The 22036-nt window shown below is 36.9% G+C and overlaps 1 protein-coding gene across 12 annotated transcripts in view; it reads right to left on the bottom strand.

Annotated features, from left to right (window-relative positions):
• Positions 1-256: 256 nt before the first annotated feature.
• The window catches only part of SLC35B3 (solute carrier family 35 member B3), a 40326-nt gene continuing 18546 nt past the window's right edge, over positions 257-22036 (bottom strand). For 10 of the 12 annotated variants that reach the window (XM_058733050.1, XM_058733047.1, XM_058733055.1 and 7 more), the window contains 4 exons: positions 20052-20144; positions 19532-19643; positions 16282-16351; positions 13147-14979 (listed from right to left, as the gene is read on the bottom strand). In XM_058733050.1, coding sequence (XP_058589033.1) covers positions 14829-14979; positions 16282-16351; positions 19532-19643; positions 20052-20144 — 426 coding nt within the window. In that variant the 3' untranslated portion in view covers positions 13147-14828. Of the gene's footprint in view, positions 455-9392; positions 9433-13146; positions 14980-16281; positions 16352-19531; positions 19644-20051; positions 20145-22036 lie in introns of those variants that run through there. The other 2 variants (XM_058733053.1, XM_058733054.1) reach the window with 2 other exon arrangements.

Below are 22036 nucleotides of genomic sequence, written 5' to 3'. Positions count from 1 at the left end.
ATCTGTTGAGCAAGTGTTATATATATATATATATATATATATATATATATATATATATATATATATATATATTTTTTTTTTTTTTTTTTTTAACATTTAAAATTGTTTTTTATTTTATGTTCTCCCCCACCACCAATTTTTCACAGTGAGCAAATCTTTTTTTAATTAGAACGTCTAAACTTTATTAAAATACCTTAATGAAAAAAATACCTTAATGAATATGTAATGACATTCTCTTTATTTTTCTGATATGGTCCAGATGAATACAGGCATTGCAAAACTTCAAAACAGTTGTTATTCTTTTAAATCTATTCATATTTTCAAGTCTTTTAATTGTATGTGTAACTCACACCACCTTGAAGCAAGCTTGGGGAGCTGTGGATTTACTCCCAGATCTCCAGGAAGAGATTCGGCCATTTTCTGTCTACCTTGGTTGCTTCTTCATTCCCGTCTTCTTTCGTATGTTAAAAAATTAAATAATAGCTTTATTTTTCAGTATAGTTTTAGATTTACAGAATAAATGAGTAGGTAGTAAAAAGTATTCCATATACACACCCCACTCCTCCTCCCATGCCCCCATTCTCACCCCCAACTCCCCACACATAGTTTCCCTATTATTAACAACCTTCCACAGCGAGGTACATTTGTTACAATTAATGTTCCAATATTGATATACTCCTATGAACTAGAGTCCATTTAATTTGCATTAAGTGTCACTCTGTGATGTCCAGTTCTATGGGTTTTGACAGATGTGTAATGACATGTACTCAACATGACAGTTTCACACAGAATAGCTTCCTTTGTGCTTCCTCTCTTCATCCTTCCCTTCCCTCTCCTCCTCCTCAACCACTTATCTTTTTACTGCCACTGTAGTTGTCCTCCAATATTATCTTTTGAGCCATGGATTGCTCAAATTGCCTTTTCTTTTTAGGCAGACCTCTGTTTTCTTTCTTTCTTTTTCTTTTTCTTTTTCTTTTTCTTTTTCTTTTTCTTTTTATGTTTATTGTTGACAGAGAGAGAGAGACAGAGACAGAGCATGAGTGGGGGAGGGACAAAGAGAGAGGGAGACACAGTATCCGAAGCAGGCTCCAGGCTCCGAGCTGTCAGCACAGAGCCTGATGAGGGGCTTGAACTTGTGGACTGCGAGATCATGACCTGAGCCGAAGTCAGACGCTCAACCAAATGAGCCACCCAGGCACCCCAAGACCTCTGTTTTCTTAAAACAAAGAAAGAATAGCTTCGTGAAATGTAAATTATTTTGCACAAATAGTAAATACAGGTTGAATGTTTTTTAGTGAGCAGTAGAGGGTTTTCAAGGACCGACCAGGTTGCATTTTCTACTCCCATGAACCTATAGTGAATACATTGTTGATCAATGTATTCAAGCTATAGGAAGAAGAAAGACCCTTGGGAAGAAATGAGGGTCCAGATAGACCCAGAAATGCCCATGAGGGACACTGATTTCTCTTATCCATTACCATATTGCAAGCAGCTATGTATGACAGTTCAGTGAGAGTTTTATCAATTTCTAACATGTGGCAATGATAAAATAATCTGGTGCACAATCTAGGCAATTACCATCATATTTTTTTTAATGCTTATTTATTTATTTGGAGAGAAAGAGTGAGCAAGCAGGATGGGGGGAGGGGCAGAGAGAGAGAGAGGGAGAGAGAGAATCCCAACCAGGCTGCACGCTTGGTGCAGAGCCTGACACAGGGCTCAATCTCATGAACCAGGGATCGTGACCTGAGTCAAAATCAAACATTGGACAGTTAACCAACTGAGCCAACCAGGTGTCCAGTCATGGTCAGTATTATTCTATATTTTTCCATCAGAAAAATCTCAGTTGTGAGAGTCCAAAGCTTAGCACTGTTTATTTTCAAATAGACACACTTAACCTATTTCTAGATGCCACTCTCATTTAAATTTGATAGTGCTAATACCAAAGAATGGAGTGCATACTTAACACTCTTTTTTTGGTGCGTTTTCTCATATTTATTTTGATACAAGTTAGCCTTACCAGATGTGTTATTAGCATAGCACTGTTTTAAGATATTGAAAATCTGCTTCTGAGTGCAATAGATTAGAGTGATCAGAAATGATCCCAGAGCGAAAATATAATGGCTTTCTTCTTCCTCTTTGCTTTAGTGGAATGTTTGAAAGCCTAACTCTTTGAGCTGAAAGTATGATTTGCTATTCCAAAACGATTTTAGTCTCAGCAGAGATGGGAGTTTGCACGTGCATTTTCTATAACTGGGGTTGACTCACATTAGGGAAGAAATAAAGTATATGATTCATAATAAGAAATTGCTGCCTTTGAAATCACTTCCTACCACAATACTGGCCACTTCATTACAGTGGTAATTAGAAAGAAAAAAAACCCAGAAATGGCCATTTGAGGGGGAAATTAGTGCTTAATTTCCAAGACTGTTTTATTCTAATGAATGCAACACTGGCAGGATTTTATACTTAAATTGCAAACAGAAGAATGATAAGACTAGTGTTTTAGATCTATCTTCTAAATGGAAAACACTTAATGCGATATGTGATGAAAAAGTATCTTAATGACTGAATATATCCCTTCCAGTCAAATATACTGACTTTGAAGGGAGGTTTAAAAAATAAACCCATATTTAAAGGTAGGCATGTGTGTGTAAGTTACATCCATTTAATCAGCTGCTGTCTTAAGGAACAACAACTCTTTCCAGGAGGACCTTTAGCTTGCTAAAGATACTCTGATAAGGAAGGAGAAGGCACTGTGAAAAGAAAATTTTATGTTTTATTAAAAATGTCTGATTCAGTCCAAAATGAAGGGATAGATCTTTTCACTGAAAGAGGAAAACGAGACTTAAGACATAGAAATAATCATGGTTGGTCTAAGATTCCCCATTTAAAATTTTTTTTTTTTTTTACATTTTATTTATTTTTGAGAGACAGAGAGAGAGAGAGAGAGAGAGAGAGAGAGAGAGAGAGAACACACATTGGAGGAGGAGAAGAGAGAGGGAGACACAGAATCTGAAGCAGGCTCCAGGCTCTGAGCTGTCAGCACAGAGCCCAATGTGGGGCTCAAACCCACGAACCGTGAGATCATGACCTGAGCCAAAGTCAGTTGCTTAACTGAGCCACCCAGGCACCCCTAAGATTCCCATTTTTTAGAGAACTGTTGAGTCATCTTATATTCTAAAGAATATATTCTCTGTTCTCCCCCCCACCTTTCCTCTTTTAGAGAACTGTTTAATTGTGCAATGTAATACTCGTACAGAAAACTGTACCAAAAAATATACAGCTCGATGCTTTATCTGAAATGGCACAGTAGTGAAATTACCACACAGGACAATAAAAAATTGCCAAGCACCTTATGAACCTCCTCCTGCCATTCCTCCTGCCTTCTGTACCCCCAAAATGTAGTAGTATTTTCTTTTTTCTTTTCTTTTCTATTATTATGAAAGAGAGTATGGGATGGGAGAGAGGGGCAGAAAGAGAGAGAGAGAATCTCAAGCAGGCTCCATGCTCAGAGTGGACACAGGTCTTGATCCTACAACCTTGGGATCATGACCTGAGCCCAAATCAAGAGTCAAGTCAGACACTCAACCGACTGAGCCACCCAGGTGCCCCACAAAGTCCATATCACTTCTTTGCTTTCCTAGATAATTTTACCACCAAAACATGCATCCTTAAACATTCCAGTTTTGCTTTGTCTTTTTTTTTTTGGGACTTTGTATAAATGGAATCAGACATTTCTCTTCTTTTGTACTATGTTTTTTGATCCAACATTAATATGAAATTTATTCTTATCGTACATTTTCATTACATTTATATGTAGATACCATGTTTTGTTTTTGTTTTTGTCTTGTTTCCCATTCTACTGTAGGTGGCTGCTGTATCTGAGTGGCTTTCAGTTTCTGCTTTTACAAATGATGTTGCTCAGAATATTCTTGTGTCTTTGGATACACATGTGCTTACATTTCTGTTGTATGTGCATTTGAGTAGAATTTCTGGGTCACTGGGGAAGCATACATTCAAATTTTGTAGATATAATGACAAGTTGCTTTCTGAAATGGTTGCATAAATTTATATTTCTACCAGCAGTGCATGAGAAGCCCTCTTTCTCCACATGGTTGTCTATATGCAGTAGTTGTCTTCTTTAATTTTATCCTTCCTGGTAAATTTGTAGATTTCCAATCGAGGTTAAATTTATATTTCCCTGAGGTTGAACACCTTTTCATATGTTGATGGCCATTTGGCTATGTTCTTTTGTAAAATGCCTGAAGTCTCTTCCCAGCTTTTGTGTGGTTATCCTTTTTCTTGTTCATTAAAGGGACTCTCTTCATATCCTATGTACAAGTTCTTTTTTGGTTATGTGTGTGGTCAATTCACTGTCCCACTCCACAGTTTATATTTTTATTTTCTTAGTGGTATCTTTTGATGAGTAACAACCTTCTATTTTTAAAGTTTTATTTTGAATTAATTTCAGATTTAATGAAGAGTTATAGAGAGCTCCCATATGCACTTCATCCAGCTTCTTCCAGTATTAACATATTTATCAAACAAAACACTTATCAAACTCAGAAATTAACACTAGTATGATACAATTGACTAAACTACAGAGTTTATTCAGATTTCATCAGTTTGTCCACTGTTGTATTTTTTTCTGTTCAGGCATCCAATCCAGGATACCATGATGGTATCCTGTCTCCTGGGTTTCCTTTAGCCTGTGGTAATTTCTAAATCTTTGTTTCTCATGACCTTTATACTGACTGGTCAGTTATTTTGTAGAGGGAACCTCAAAAGTTACCCTGGAATTCTTCTGTTCCTTCCACCCCCTGTATTAATCACCTCCTACATATCTCTCATATTGGTTCCATTCTCTCCAGCACCAATCTCCAAGTACTTATTTATGTCCTCATAATTTCTTATATGGATTCTCTTAAATACTTCCTCTTCGAAAATCTTTCTGAACACTTATATGTATTCACATCATAGAAATTATTATCACATTATAGAAATGATTATACCATAACGCTATGCCTGCCTCTCTCCTGTAGGATAATTGAGTGAAGGACCAAGGCATTTATATATATCCTAATATATATTCTGAGAGCCTTTCAAATTGCTCAGTACACATTTGTTGAATGGATGAAGCAATGTGACATTTGGGTCAATGGATCTCATCAAAAAACAAAAAAGAAAAGCTTACTATTTTCTCATCGCTTATCACAATTGCTGATAATTCATACTTCTCAGTGGAGGGGCCATGTGGGTCTATGGATTGTTATTTATTAACCTTTCGGAAAAGTCAGTTAGTTCAGATGGCACTATTAATTTGAGTCAATGTCACTTTAAAATAGAACATGAATAGAATATGACCATCTCTGCTCTCCAGGAAAAGTCTGTGTTCATGCAGTTATAATGAAGCCTTCTGACATTATAGCCACCTCATTTGAATATTCATGTCTATTTGGAAGATAATTGCCAAATCATAATACTATTGAAGCTGTATGCTTAGAAAAGCTCAGATCATGTAATTTGAATTTTGAATATTATAATTTCAAATTATATACCACTTATTAACAAAACTATCATAAGAAAGAAATCTCACTTCTGTGGTGAACGTGTTTTTAATCATCCCTTTTTCAAAGCAGCAAATAAAATACAGTAAAATCAAGCAATTTATGTTAACTCTCATCACATTACTGACACTAATTCAGGAGTATTGAGTCCTAATTCTAGATTCTCCCCCTTTCTTATGGTGGTAACATTGTCTTGACCTAACCTAGAAGAGTCACACAAAATCATTAAGCATAACTTCTGATCTTGCTCTTACAGGCCATATTTTTGAAATTCCCATGGTGGTGGATGACCTTTAATCTTTACGTTTAGTCCCTTCTGGATCTCTTACTGGGGGAGGCAAATAGACCTTGGAGTTCACAGCTTAGCAAGCCAGATCCCATTTCATTTTCCTCTGACCCTGGCACCTACACTTTCTATTTTTTCCCTTGTGATTAAGCTTCCGCCATGTGTTCTGTTCCAGTGATGTCTTCTCAACCTTGACCACACTTTAGCTCTGTGCTCAGCATTTCTGCTGAAACTCACATTCTGACTAGTCTTTCCTTCCTTCCTTCCTTCCTTCCTTCCTTCCTTCCTTCCTTCCTTCCTTCCTTCCTTCCTTCCTTCCTTCCTTCCTTCCTTCCTTCCTTCCTTTCCTTCCTCTCTCCTTTCCTCTCTTCTTTTTCTTCCTTCCTTTCCTTTCTTTCTTTTCTTTCTTCTTTCTTTCTCCCTTTTTTTTTTCTTTCTTTCTTTCTTTCTTTCTTTCTTTCTTTCTTTCTTTCTTTCTTTCTTTCTTTCTTTCTTTCTTTCTCTTTCTTTTCTTTTTTTTTTTTGAGGGTGGGGGAAAAAGAGAGAGAATCTCATGATCACAAGATCATGACCTTGGCTGAAATTAAGAGTTGGATGCTCAACCGACTGAGCCACCCAGGCTCCCTTGACTCATCCTTTAATTCTATTCCCCACCTCCACTTGTCCCTAAAACTTCTCCGGTTGGGTTCCATTACCTGCTGGTAGCCTACCCTAAGTGCCTACCTGTAAAATCTCACTGATGCATATGTGGATTTACCTGCTCAGGGACACAAGGCAGAAAATCCCTTCTTTCACCACTGTCTGGGTATCTCTCTTAAAACCTGGCTGAAGTGGCCAGTCTCCTGAGATGTGTTAATAGGTAATATACAAGCAGAATTGTCCATAAAATCCCTTCCTTGGAAAAAGTCTTGCTCAGTGTAAGTGGGACAGAGAAAGAAGGCAGCATTAAGTCCTTTGACAGACCACAGGAACAATGGAGAGGATGCCAATCTGAATGTGGTGTTGTGGTGGCTAGAAAGAGTGGAGGTTCAGGAATCGTGGGTTATCAGAAAGGTATTAGGACACAGAGTGAAAGACACTGGGTGTGGTTTCATTTTGCTCTTTACTATATGTGAACTTTAGCCACATTTGTCTTGCCAAGGCCCGTTTCCATGTCTGCACAACAGAAATCATTTTTGCCTTTTCTGTTCCCAGAATTTTGTACAAGTGATGATTACTTCGCTGTGCATTAGACAACAGCACAATTGGAGAATTTTATAAGGTATATGAATAAGTATCATCTCAAAATTAAAGCTTTAAGTGTAGTGAAGTTTTTCAATCTCAAGTAATTATGCAGATGTATTAAAATAATCTTCAGGCACCTGGGTGGCTCAGTCAGTTAAGCTTCTGACTCTTGATTTTGGCTCAAGTCATAATCTTGCAGTTGGTGAGTTTGAGCCCCGTGTTGGGCTCTGCACTGACAGTGCAGAGCCTGCTTGGGATACTCTTTCTCCCTCTCTCTCTGCCACCCTGCCCCCCAAATAAATTAATTAATTTAAAAAAATCTCATCTAATTATAATATAAAATTTAAGTTTATTGTAATGACTGAATTCTATTTTATGTTTCCATTACTTAATTTTCCTTTCAAAAGATGTGAAAGCTTTCAAATGGTTGAATATTATAAATCTTACTGCTTAAATTTGAATTTTTACCAATTTAAATGAACCAGTATTTGTAAAATACACTGAATCAAAATAGCAGCCAGCAAACTATTACTTATAGGGGTTGGAATGGCAAATCAGAGAATCATCAGTGTGAATCACTGAGAGACAGAATTGAGAGAGCTTCCTTTTTAATTAATTTCAGCTCCTATCAAACGGTGAACTAGCACAGGCTGCTGGCTTCTTCTAAAACCACCCCAGACTCTGTCCCAAAAATAAATTAAAAAACGATGAAAAAAAAAATTAAAAAAAAATAAAAATAAAAATAAAACCACCCCAGAGAAATTATTGAAGAGAGAGAAAGGCAGATAGGGAGACAGACATATGGATTCTAGAAAAACAGAAAAGTGAGATGTCCTGGGGAGGCCAAGACAGTCTTAAGCCTTGCAGCGTGGAGAAAGGAGTGCAATGTGCCTAGGGGACGGTGTATGGAGGAGGAGCACGGTGCCAGAGAGCATAGTGTGGGAGGGGCCTGGTGTGTGTGGGAGCCAGGTATGTGGGGGAATGTGTTATAGCAGGCAGTGAGAAGGCTGGGCGGAACGGCCAATGCCTACACAAAGGTGTATAATTAGTAAAAGACCACCAACTTAAAAAAACATCTATCATCAGAAACAGAATGATTAGGATAGAGAATCCAGGAAATTAAAATAACCATGGTAACTATAATAAGGGAAAATATTGTTAACATAAAGCAGAACCAAGAAATCATTAGAAGAATCCAAGTGGACATATTAGGTATGAATATGTAATAACTGGGATATAAAAAATGACACTACACTGAATGGGATAAATAGTAGGTTGAATGGATGAAGAACAAGCAGAAAGATCAGACTGAGAAACTCTCTTAGAAGCGGCAAGAAAGAATACAGTAAAGAGTTGGAAACCATGAAAGAACAGCTCAGGGATATGTGAGGCAAAAGTAGAATTGGCATCTCTTAGGAGTCCTTGAGGGAGAGAAAAGAAAGCAAAAACAAAAACAAAAATAAAAACAAAACAAAAACAAAAAACTATCAGGTCTTCTTAGAAATTTTGTAAATAGATAAACCCTGAGAATTAAGAGAAAAAACAAAAACAAAATCAAAAACAAAACTACCATGGCTCAGTTTTATGAGAATGGCTGACTGCCGAGAATTGAATGAATAATTAAATATATGTTTAGTAAGATTAAGTTTGAGAATCCGAGTAGCTGGGATCTTAAAGAATGAGTTCCTCCAGGCACCTGGCTGGCTCAGTTGGTTAAGTGCCTGACTTCGGCTCAGGTCCTGATCTCACAGCTCGTGAGTTCGAGCCCTACATTAGGTTCTCTGCTGTCTGTGCAGAGCCTGCTTCAGATCTTCTGAAGATCTTTTTGCCCTTCTCTCTCCACCCTTCCCCCACTTGGTGCGCGCGGGCTCTCTCTCTCAAAAATAAATAAACCTTAAAGAAAAAAAAAAAATAAGGAGCTTCTTTATTCAGTGTTTGACTGTCAGCTAATGTAGGCACATTTGAACTAGTCCCGTTAACTGTGCACTAGCTCCATGAGCCAACCTGTGTCCTCAAGGGCACCGCACTCCTCTGGTGCGAGCCTCTCCTAGATCCTCCAATAATCCCTAGTGGTTTAAAGATCGGCTTGAACTGGCTGTGGATGTGTTTGTAGGTATTTTATAGGAAATTACCCCCAGCCCCACCCCATCCTATTAGACCAAACCTTCGTAAGGGCAGACATTTCAATCAACTTTTCATTTCATGAGAGGTACCCAAATACCAAAACAGTCCTGAGATTAGCACATATATTGCAGATTAACATTATGTCAATTAATATGTAGTTAGAAACTAGAGAAAAGATAATCACCCACCTTTATGAGTCATCTCTGGGTATACACACATGTACAAATCCTACACAATTAAAAATAGGATATATATTAACGGACAATTTTTCATAACATATAAAAAAATGAATTCCCACATGTTCATTTTCTGTCGAGTCAGAAATATGCTTTTTAGTCCTTTCATTGTGACTGGCGTTAGGAGAAAACATGGAAGGTGAGTACTGTAAGGAAATCTCTAATAATCAGGCTCCAAAGTCTCATTTCTGTCATTATCTATTGTGATAATTATCCACACTTTACCTATTTCACCTATTTAAATCGTATCAAGGGGCGCCTGGGTGGCGCAGTCGGTTAAGCGTCCGACTTCAGCCAGGTCACGATCTCGCGGTCCGTGAGTTCGAGCCCCGCGTCAGGCTCTGGGCTGATGGCTCGGAGCCTGGAGCCTGTTTCCGGTTCTGTGTCTCCCTCTCTCTCTGCCCCTCCCCCGTTCATGCTATGTCTCTCTCTGTCCCAAAAATAAAAAAATAAATAAATAAATAAATCGTATCAATTGTGTGAAACTGATGAAAATGGAAACGTTTTAGACATTTGGGGGTATCATAGGATTAAGATATTTAATAAAACACATTTTTGTGATTAAAGTCTCAGAAGAATCCCTTAAGTGTTAAGTCCTACTTCCCGAACCCCTTATAATACAGTTCATTCTGAAGCCAGAGTAAATCACTGAAGTGAACATTTTCTTCATAATGTCACTACAAAATAGCGTAAAACGGATTCTAACTACATGCCATGAAATTAAAACAACAGACCATGACTGGTAGGAAATTATGGGTTTATCTCAGTTTCGTGAAGATTTAAAAAAAAAAAGCCACATTTATGGAGAAAGTAATGAATATTAAATCTTTCATACACCTACACTGATTAAAGAACTCTTTTCACTTACGCTAGCAACTCTGCAACATGGTAAGATTTTTGTTCAGTTTGAACAAAGAGACCTAGAGATGTTACATAGTGTGAGAATGGGAAGTTTGAAAAGCAAATGGAAGGGAATGAGGTGGAAGCTATTCAAATAGCTTAAGATGTCTGGACCCCAAGAGCAGGACACAGATCTGGTATTCTAAGGCTTTGATACTCAAGTGTGGTCCAAAGACCAAAGCATCAGCATCTTGTTAGAGCAAAGTCTCAGCCCCAAAACAACCCTATTAAATTAAAATCTTTTAAAAAAAGATCCTCTGGTGACTTACGTGCACATATAACTTTTAGAAGCACTACCACCTTGGGGTGTTCTTTGAAAACTTAAGGCTAATAAGCTACTCTGTGACAGGAAGTTTATGTATTTTTACGTAGCGATCACAGCAAATCTTCTCTATAGAATAGGTGCTCCTTAAGAGTTAGGGTTTATTTGATTATTTTCCTCATCCTCAGCATCTAGTATAATGCCTGGCTCATATCTAGCCAGTGAGAATGGAAGAGAAAAGTATGTTAAAGTAAAAATAAGAGTAGTCAAGTCAGTGATGCTACACAATCTGTTAAAAAGGTTAAGATGGTTGGCCCCATGGGCAAGAACGAGGACATTCAATAGGGACACGTAAAAAGCAGAGTAAGTAAAAACAGGAGAAAATGTTTTTGCTCAAACACACAATGGGAAAAAAAGGTCATGTGCTTAATTAGGAAGAAAGCATACAAAGGTTTTGAGCATTCTGGGCATAACTTGGTAATTGGAAAACTGTAGCTTAAAGGACAAACGTGATATTGGAATGCAAAAATATTTTCATTATGTTAAGCCCTATTATTTGTTGGCCCAAATATTGGTCAAATTTTACTAGAACCCTATGCTCTTTGATCAAGGAGGAATCTAGAATGTAAAGTGGGCTGAAGATGAAAATCACTTGAGAAAACTCAAGAGGCTTTGAGAATAGTGCAGAGAATGCTAATAGTTATTTATAAGCATTTGTTCAGCAATAAAGCCCACAATGGAATTGTAACAACCCAGATTAGGTCATTTCACAGGCAGTCTTCACAAGACTTCCCTCAGTTCAGACACCAGCTGCAAGCCCTAGGATCCTAAGGCCACTCGCACTTGTTACCCACTGGGTACAAATTCGGCAGTTCCCACTATCCCCTCAGGTTCGAGAATGTGCCAGAACAACTCACAGAATTCAAGGAAGTGCTATACTTCCTATGTTTGTTTTGTTACAAAGTTACAAATCAGGACCAGACCAAAGAAGAAATCCTTGGGGCAAGGTCTGGGAGGGTGACAGACACTAAGCTTCCAAGTCCTCTGGCACATCCTCCTGTCTCCCTCCTGGTACATCCACGGGCATCTCCAATCTGAGAAACTCTCCCAAGCTTTCAGGTATAGTGTTTATTGAGCCTCACCGCATGGCCATGATTGACTGAATCATTGGCTATACACCTGAACTGAAGTCCCAAATCCTCTGCCATCCTTGGAGGTCGGGCTGGTATGATGTGGCTCAAAACCCCAACTCCATAGACAGTTACATGGTTAGTCATTGTAACATGGTCAGCCCCTACTCTGGAACTATTTAGGGACCTACCATGAATATCAAAGACATGCCCATCACTTGGGAAATCCCAAAGATTGGAAACTCCCTACCAGGAACCAAGGAAAGGCCAGCCAACTTCATCATATAAGTTGGCCTTACTAAGGATTCTAGCTAGGCTGGCTTACCTGTACGTAAGATTGAATAGAGTGATCCACATGAGTTGGCCAGATTCTTCTGCTATTATTTTGTTGCTGCACTATTATGCTAAAAAGAGGGACATTGCTGGAAGAATTCAGAACATATATTATCCAATATAGTTTTTGGCCTCATGGTATTCTTTGAGGACTAGTCTTGGATAACACAGGTATTTACTGAGTGTTAACTATGTGATAGGCACCTAATTTGAATACAGCTGAGGAAACAATCTATATTTACATACTGCTTAAAACAAATACATCTATCTGCACCAAACTAACGGTCCAATCAAATCATCTTTGCCTATTCATTAAAGTATGTCTCACAAATTCTTTACTAAAAAATATTCTATCATTGGGGCGCCTGGGTGGCTCAGTCGGTTAAGCGTCCGACTCTTGATCTCAGCTCAGGTCATGATCTCATGGCTTGTGAGTTTGAGCCCCGCATCAGGCCCCGTGCTGAGTGTGCTTGAGAATCTCTCTCTCTCCCTCTCTCTCTGCCCCTCCCCTGCTCGTGCTCATGCTCTCCTTCAAAAATAAATTAAAAAAAAAAATTTTCATCATTACGTTACTTATTACCTAAATGCTCATAGTGGGGTACAGAAAATATGCTTTGGGGTATGATGGAAAGGGGCTTGAAATCCAATTAACTGTGAGCTAGTGAGTACTTACCCTGGTCCTCAACCTCTGTATTTGCAAAACATGAACATAAACCATCACATCTACTTAGAGAGGCAACATGGCTAAGAGCCTTACTGTGGGACTTGGCTGCTTGACAGATAGCTCTGGTTCTTTCTAGCTTTGGTTCTTTCTAGGTGAGAAATGTCACCAAATCTCTCTGGTCACAGCTTCCTCATCTGTAAAATGAGGATAATACTTGCCCTCATAGAGCTGTTGTGAGGATTAAATAAACTGTTGAGTATTTCACTTAAAATAGTGCCTGGCACCTAATAAGCACTTAAATTTTAGTGATTTTAGTAATTATTATTTTTAATTCCCTTATTAATTATATTACTTATACGTGGGTTGTTGGGATCACATAATATTTACGAATGCTATTAGAAAACCTGACACAAAGTATACATTCAAATATTGATTTCCTTCACCATAGAAAAGTATTCTGTATTTCAAACTATTCACTAAGGGTACTCTAGGGACACAAATAAGTGAGATGAAGTTTGCTTCCATCTGATAGCAGGTAAAAAAAGGAAATGGGAGTAAAAGGGTTAGGCTGGCAAACCAATTTTTAAACAGTGCTCAACTGTTTAAAATTGGGGGGTGGGGTGAGGAATTCTTAACAGGCAAAGACAAAAAAAAATTAGAAAAGCGTGTACATAAAAGGATGCCTTGAAAAGTTAAAATTATAATCTTTTATCAAGAACTCGGGAAAACTGATTTTTTTTAATGGCACAAATTTCCTTACCATCTTAAGAGTTTAAGAAGGCATAATGAAATATAAATTAACATTCCTTTCATTTTAAAATACGAAAACTTAAAAAATGATTACCATTTGGGGAAAAATACCCTCACAGTATTTTAACATGTAACTGATTTTCAGTCAGAATTCCTTATGGCTAGACCCTTAAATTATCACGGGCTCTGTTACACCCACATATGCACATAACAGGTTAAAATTACCATCAGAATACAATGGAATTTTCAGAACAAGATTAATATTCCAAGTATATTATACTCACAAAATATAAGTGATATTACCAATAACACAGAAACTAAGCTGTTTTAACTAGCATTACTTATGCTGAAAATGAAGATTAATTGGATTTTTTTAATACAGTGGAAGCAATTCCAAAACTGAACTGCTACAAAATAAGAGCCAAAATCTTTACGAGTTTATACTCAAAACTGTGCAAACAAGATACTGTACAAATTTGGTAAAATCTACTTGTGTTTCTTACGTTTACCCTATTTAATCTTTAAGCTGCCAAATTAAATTTCACTTTTATGAGAAAAACTATGATGGTTTTATTATTTTATTATAACTTAAGGCATGCATTATTTTCCCTTCAATTAAAAAATCCAAATCATTAAATCTTTTAGCACTTCTTTGATGAATAGCAGCAATTTTTTCCGCGACACATACTTACAGGTTGCAGGATGACTCCTTTTATTATGCTGTCTATATTTCACAGAAAACTTAAAGCACGTTTCCTCTAACAAATACTCCTACTAAATTATCGGAGAAAAGCCTAAGTTTTAAAGTTTCTGTAAAGACTTACTCCAACCTTCACTTCCCTCTTCATAACAAAATTCTAATAACACATTTATTTAAAAAAATCACAGAATAATTTTTATTTATAATGAAGTTATTCTTTCTAGACTTTAAATCATCAGTTCACTCTTATAACAGAGAATCATTTAAATAACACCACCAAAATGGAATGAAAACAAAACAATCTATTAATTGATATTATTATATCAATTTCTTTGATATGTCATAATGATATCCAATTAGTTTTGCAACATGGTCCATTTCCAGTGAAATTCTCAACAGGTTGTTAAGAAATGTCAGTCCTTCACACTGACATTTGATTCTAAGGCATGCCAGATGTGGCTCTCTTGATTGCTTCAGAAGTCAAACGGTTAAACAAGTATCCTGAAGAAAAGGCTGACTTCGTAGGTGACCCATCACAAATGGGTAGCATGCCTTCAGATCCTTTGGTTTTTATAATAATCCCTTTGGAAAGTTAATTACTTGATGATTACTCCCTTAGAGTTCTGTTTTAAACAGGATGAATCACTCACTATACGGTTTGTGCCAACGTCCTTGACTTTCTCATTTCCACTATTTTGTTTATCAGATCATATAGTGCTGGTAGTCTTAGTTTATCCATATTTTTGCTGTAAACATTGAGAAATATACCAAGGACAACTAACAAACCAGACCAGACATACCTAAGAAAAGAAGGAAGGAAAAAATATTAATATCAAGGTAACGATTTACTGTTAACCACAGAACTTGGTGATGAGTTAACAATAATTCTGCAATAAAATAAACATTTTGTTATTGGAGGGCCACCATGACACTAAAATAAAAAAAAAATAGTATTTTTAGACCAGATTAGATAGAATTCCATATTATTTATGTTAAGTATAGGTACAGAGAAGATATTTTACAAAATATTAAATATAGTTCATTTGAATTTTGAGGATAATAGCAAATTCAAGTCCATGTCCTAACCAATAGTCTTAAGAGTCTAAGCACTGAATGTGTAAATCTGCCAGTGGCCATCTTGGGAATTCAACAATCTACCCAGTTATCCCAGTTGGGTGGGACATACAGAGGTAAAAAGGGGCACATCCTGAGAAAGTAGGGGAATTACATGGGTTGCTATAATGTATACCTAGCACATGCACAAAGAGAAACTAAATACAGAAAACAAATACACCAACTGAAATTTATCTGTGGTTAACTTTAAACTTATACATTGATAATTTCTAGGTTTGAATCTTCTCAATTACTAAGCAGCATAAATTGAAAGGATACTAATTTTAAATGTATACCAGACAGTAAAGAAAACAGTAAATGCTTTATAAGAAGCCATAAACTAAATAAACTTACAGAATAGATCTCTACCTCAAATCTTTTGTGGGAAAGGGGAACAATAAACTTAACAACTTTATTTATTTTTTTGTTTTAATGTTTATTTTTGAGAGACAGAGAGGGACAGCGTGAGCAGGGGAGGGGCAGAGAGAGAGAGGGAGACACAGAATCCGAAGCAGGCTCCAGGTTTTGAGCTGTCAGCACAGAGCCCGAGGCAGGGCTCGAACCCATGAACCATGAGACCATGACCTGAACCAAAGTTGGGCACTTAACTGACTAAGCCACCCAGGCGCCCCTAAACTTAGTAACTTTAAAAACCACGTATATATATAATGTATATAATTTATGTATTACACACATATAATTTATACTCTTGTACTAGGGCAAGGCAGAATCCCTTCATCTCAAGACATCACTCACGTTCACTTATACTGGAAACAGGGTCATGCTAGCACTGGAACTCCAGTTAGGCAGTTCAAGTGTACAACATGATTTCTTCAAAATAATTACATGCATTTCTGAAGTAGCAGAAGACACATCAATAAAGTATGGCTCCAGATAAAACTGATTCTTTATAAAGAAATTAAGGAAATATGAAATGTGAAACCAGGTCCCTGCAAGTAGAAAAACTTGTTGAATTACAAACTACTTACTGAAATGTGAATGGTTTGGAGAAGAACATAAATGAAAGTACGATAGTCATTGCTTTTCTTCCGGTTGTCACTGTAGGGAGAAAAAAAGGTTGCTTTAGAATGTGCCCACTAATATCTATCTTTTAGAATATTTTGGAAATCATTTCAACAAATATTAACTAAGCCTGCTATGTGCCGAGATCTACATGACACACTAAGAAAACAACAGAAACCAAAAAACAAACAGAAAGCTGCTGCTGGGGTTATGGAGTTAATAGTCTGGTAGAGGGTAGAGACATTAAATCATACAGTTAAATGTTAAAGTACAACTGTAATGAGTACTTGATAAAGGCCACAACACTAGGGAGGCATGTCAATCCCTTAGAGATGCTTAGTCTGGCAGGAAAGAAAGGCTTTCACGAGGAAGGTATGATTAGGTAGAACAGGTATTATTCTTTAAAAGTAGTAAGCTAAATTCCTAGGAGTGCTATCTGCTTTCACTCATACGTGGAACTTGAGAAGCTTAACAGAAGACCATGGGGAAAGGGAAGGAGAAAAAAATAGTTACAGAGAGGGAGGGAGGCAAACCATAAAAGACTCTTAAATGCAGAGAACACACTGAGGTTTGATGGGGGGTGGGATAGAGGGGAAGATGGGTGATGGGCATTGAGCAGGGCACTTGTTGGGATGACCACTGGGCGTTGTATGTAAGCGGTGAACCATGGGAATCTACCCCCAAAACCAAGAGCACACTGAACACACTGTTATGTTAGCCACTTTGACAATAAATTATATTAAAAATAAATAAACAAATGAAAGTAGTAAGCTAAAGGATAAAGTAAGCTAATATCCTAATGTTACTGGTCATGTCTGGGTAAGACCATGAATAATCTTGACATGGCTGTATTAACCTTTACCGGTCTTTCAAGTATTATCTTAAGTCTGCTGTTAGGCATGAAGCCCTCCTCCCTGTCCCAGCCAGGTAGAGGTAGGACTCGGCAAATATCTCCATGGTAGCCCTGTTCCCCGCCTTGCATTATTACTTGCTATCCTCTCTCTGGACTGTGTGTCTTACTTAGTTCCTTGTCTTACTCATCCTTGTATCCCCAGACTACAGTCCCGGGCACTCAATGTCCAATGCATGAATAAATGAACTCCAAAGGAAGAAAGTTTTGGAAATGTGTCAGAGCCTGACTCCCCAGATCTATTTTTCCTTCTGTGTTATTTTTTATGCTCTATTTTTACCTGGGCATACCTTCCTTTCCTACAGTCAGGTGTGGTCATGTGATTAGGTTTTGGCCGGTGAAAAGTGAGAAGTGCTGTTTCTAGGGGTGTGTGATTTCTAGGAAGATTTTCTGAAGACAAAGGTGTGCCCTTCATCTTCTCTCCACCCCACTGCCTGAAATGAGGATGAGGACAAGCCGGCAGAGAAGACAGGAGTCCAGCTTCCTGATGAACGTGGAGCCACCACAGCAGTTCAGGAGGCAGGATCACATATGGGTTAAGAGCATAGGTCAGGAGCCAGACTGCCTCCGTTGGAATACTGATGCTGCAACTTACCAGCTGGTTGACCACTGGGCAAGCCACTTAACCTCTCTGTGCCTCTGTTTACCCCTTGTAAAATGGAACAATAACAGTGCCTACTTTATTACAGGATTATTGCGAGATGAAAATGAATAATGTATGTGAAATGGCTCTGGGTACATAATGAAGGTTATATACATGCTGGCTATTTTATTGCCAGCGCATTTCTTTTACACGGAAGAGAAATAAACCTGTCTGCACCTTTAAGAAAAGGACTGCATCTCATATTTTTTTATACCAACTACAGGGTTTAGATAATACGTATCAATTGATATCAATTCCCTTTTGAAGAGTTATCATCTTTAAGCGAAACTGGAATCCGAGCTAAGTATATGAATTTGTTAATCTTTCTTGGTAGTATGAGATAACTTGACAGATTATACATATGGCCTCACCTATAATTATGCCCTCTGTTTACCATTAGCAATACAAACTTTAGCAGGGGAGTCATATGTGAGCAAATAAAGAGAAAGTTTAGGATTTAAATCCATTTGCTTTATTTATTCTGTAGTATTAAACTATTCCCTTAAAAGTATGAAATGTTAAACTCAGCTATAAATGGCTAATGTGTGTATGCATTATGATGCAAACCTTACAAATCTCTGATAGAAATGTTTGAGTCCAACCCAGTCTCTTTCCAAGAGAGAAATGAAGGCCAGAGAAGAGGAAAGAATTACTCTCCAGGCCACATGCCATTAAGCATCTGAGCTGGGACGACGCTCTACCTTCTCTGACATCCCAAACCAGCCACACTGCATCCAATCCTGGGCTCCTTTCAGCGCTCTCTCCATATGGGAGATGCTGAGTGCATTTGTCATCTGGACCATTCACTTGGCAAATGGTACGAGGTTAGCACATGGAGTCATCTATCTTTTTCATTGGGCCTCACCTGTAGCCTCTCATCTGTTTTCCTGACTCTTCCAAAGCATAACAAATATAACTTCCATTCCTCTAAAGTGCAAGCAGAGTTCCTGCACAAAGCAGGTGCATAATAATTATTAGTGACAAGAGAAGCTAATCTGGCTAATGCCCCAGAAAGGGTACGAAAGAAGGTCCAAAGTTTTGTTTGAAATATAGCTGCCATATTTTCCGTGCATCAAAACTAGAATTTTTGTTATAAATTAAAAGTGTATATAAAAGCAGCATTTTTATATGAAGGTATTTGGCCTTTCACACTTTAAAAAAATTTTTTTTTAATGTTTATTTTATTTTTGAAAGAGAGAGAGAGAGAGAGAGAGAGAGAGAGGCAGAGAGAGGGAGACATAGAATCTGAAGCAGGCTCCAGGCTCTGTGCTGACAGCTCAGAGCCTGATGTGGGGCTTGAAATCACAAACTGCGAGATCATGACCTGAACTGAAGTTGGACACTTAACTGACTGAGCCACCCAGGCGCCCCATAGTCCATCACACTTTTTAATAAAAAATTCTTTTAATGCATTTAAAAGTTACTATTTAGATACATATACATATTTGATTTTAAAATTAAACCTTCAAATAAATAAAATATTATGAGGAAACATCATTTTCTTTAGAATTTTAAAGAAATACCATAAGCCAAAAAATAAATTGATGAAATGCAACAATTTTCTTTTTAACGCAGAGTAGACGCTGCCCGTATCTTTTGAAAATGAGAGTCAGAGAAAATTTAAATGTTTATTTCATAATCTAAGTAAGTATATCATTCATACCTGTTACAGCAAGAAGTGCACCGAAAATTTTAATCAAAGCCAGAACAAAGGAGATTCCAAAATACCCAGTGAGGGAAAAAAGGAAAGCATAACCGTAGGTCTGAATTGGATTCTGCAACATATAAAAAAAGCCTGTTAGGAAAATGCAAAACAAACCCTGAGGTATTACAAATGAAATAAAACTACAGATTTTAATCAACCTCCTGAGTAGTAATAAGCCATTCAACAATGCAGTCAAGCAAAGATTCTTATTTAGTTCTGATTTAATGGAAAAACAATGATGAAATTAAAAATCCCAACTTTTACACATTATGCATCGCTTAAAAATTAACTTATAGGGTAGAGCAAGGATAAAATAAATTTAAATATAAATCATTTCATTTCTGAAATAATTTCTGATCTGCATATATTATATTAAAGGAGTTATCAAATTACATAAAAATAATCTTTTTGAACAAGAAATACAGAGGAAACTATTTAATGGGAGATGTTTATTTTTAAAAATATGATTAGTGTTTACCTTTGAACAAAATGTTACTGCAGGGCCTAATCCGCTAGTGCATGTCAATCCCAGTAAAATGTACACAAAACCGATGGAATACGAATACAAAACCTATAGTAGATAAAAATATAGTGGAAAAAAATGCTATCAAACCAAAGGCAGAAAATGAAGGATTTTTAATATATGGCTTAATTAATTAAATGTGAAGAACAAACCATTTTTTAAGTAACATCATTATTTCAATACGGCCTAACTTTCTGGAGACGATGACGGATCCTGTTTCAAAGTTTACAGCTTTTTTTATGTATAAGGTAACACAGCAGTACTGATCCTTTCATATATACGGTCACATAATATTCATTTTTTTGCCTGGCTTAATTACTGAACTCAAACCACATTTTATTGTTGGGGTTCTAAAAACACATATAAATAAAACAAAATAACTTTAAAGCTACTTATTAAACATGAAAACACCCAAACGTTAAATTTGCAAAGAAATTAAAATATAAGGAAAATAAGCAGTATCTGGCATATCTATTGCTTCGTTTCCCAGTTTTCCTACCAACCTTTCTATCCCGGTTTAGTATACTCTCAGAACAGTCAGCAGCATCATCGTCATCAAATTTACAGACCTGTGATGCTGCAGGTACCGTGTTAACCACGCTCTCTATGAATAATTCCACTTACGCCTCAACCTGCAGATGAGGAAATTAAAACTTAGAGACAGTAAGTCATTTTCCCCAAATAAGAGAGCTCGCCAAGTTGGGATATAAACTGAGGTGATCTTAGCCCAGAGCCTAAGCTCTTAACCATTGTATTTCTAACTATTTACACTTCCTTAATTCTCTGATCTTGACCTTACCCAGGAAGAGTGGTGACGATCATCAAGAAAACTTCTGACCGAGATTAAAGACTCCTTTAAGATGCTCACTCTGCTGACAAAGTAACAGGAAAGACCATTCCTATATACTCTTAATGTGGTACGTTCTGTCTAGCAAGAGGTTGGTTATAAAATTAATGTAAACATACATATGGTAACTTTCCTATATATAAATACCAACCAGGTAGAAGGTATAGGGAAAGAAAGAACATTATTAGCAGTAACAACAGCAAAAAGATGAAACCCCTAACAATAACTTCAATAAGAAATACGGATTTATATGAAAAAAAAAAAAAAAAAACAACTTAAAATCTAAGGGACATTGGAAAAAAAAACACTTGAATAAAAGGAAAGTCATACCTTATTGTTGGACTGAAAGAATCAAGTGTATAAGATGTCATTCTCCCTAAATTAAGTTATAATTCAGTGCTATACCAATCACAATAGCAATGCGATTTCTAGTTTATTTGGGGATATGAACACCCAAGAATAACCATGGTAGTAATATTCTGAAAAACAAAAGGAACATTGCTGGCTAGTCCTAGCAGATGGTAAATGTATGACAAAGCTGCTGTCATCACATGGTTTGGGTGCAGAAAGAAATCAAAAGAATATAATTCTGAATCCTACATTAGACTATGATATGATAAAGAAGGCACTTAGGCTGAAAAGTGGATCTTTCAATAAATGAAACTGGGGCAAGTGGATAGCCATATGGAAGAAAAATCTTTTAAATTTTTGGCTAGACCGAAGCTTTAATTAAAAAGGAAATCATAAAATGGATAGGCAACCTGGGTAAAATTCTTAAATCTTAAGAGATGGGAAAGCGCTTTTCAATGATAATATGTTTCCAGAACCATGAAGGAAAAGATCAACCATATAAAAATCACAAGCTTCTAAATGGAAGATAATACCAAATACAAAGAGAGGAGAAAAGTGATGTAACAAAGGATTTTTTAATATGTAAAAAACTCTAGAAATAGGGAAAATATTCATCAAATATTATACAATAAGCTCCATAGTGGTAATGGTATTTTTACTTTTTCATTTCCTGTAATGTTTGCATGGATTACTTTTGTGAAAATAATGATGACAAACCAGTTGGAAAATGCCGTGCCAGTCT

This window comes from Neofelis nebulosa, chromosome 6 (genome assembly GCF_028018385.1).
Source record: "Neofelis nebulosa isolate mNeoNeb1 chromosome 6, mNeoNeb1.pri, whole genome shotgun sequence".
NCBI classification, from domain to species: Eukaryota; Metazoa; Chordata; class Mammalia; order Carnivora; family Felidae; genus Neofelis; species Neofelis nebulosa.
This window is presented reverse-complemented; position numbering and strand designations above follow the sequence as displayed.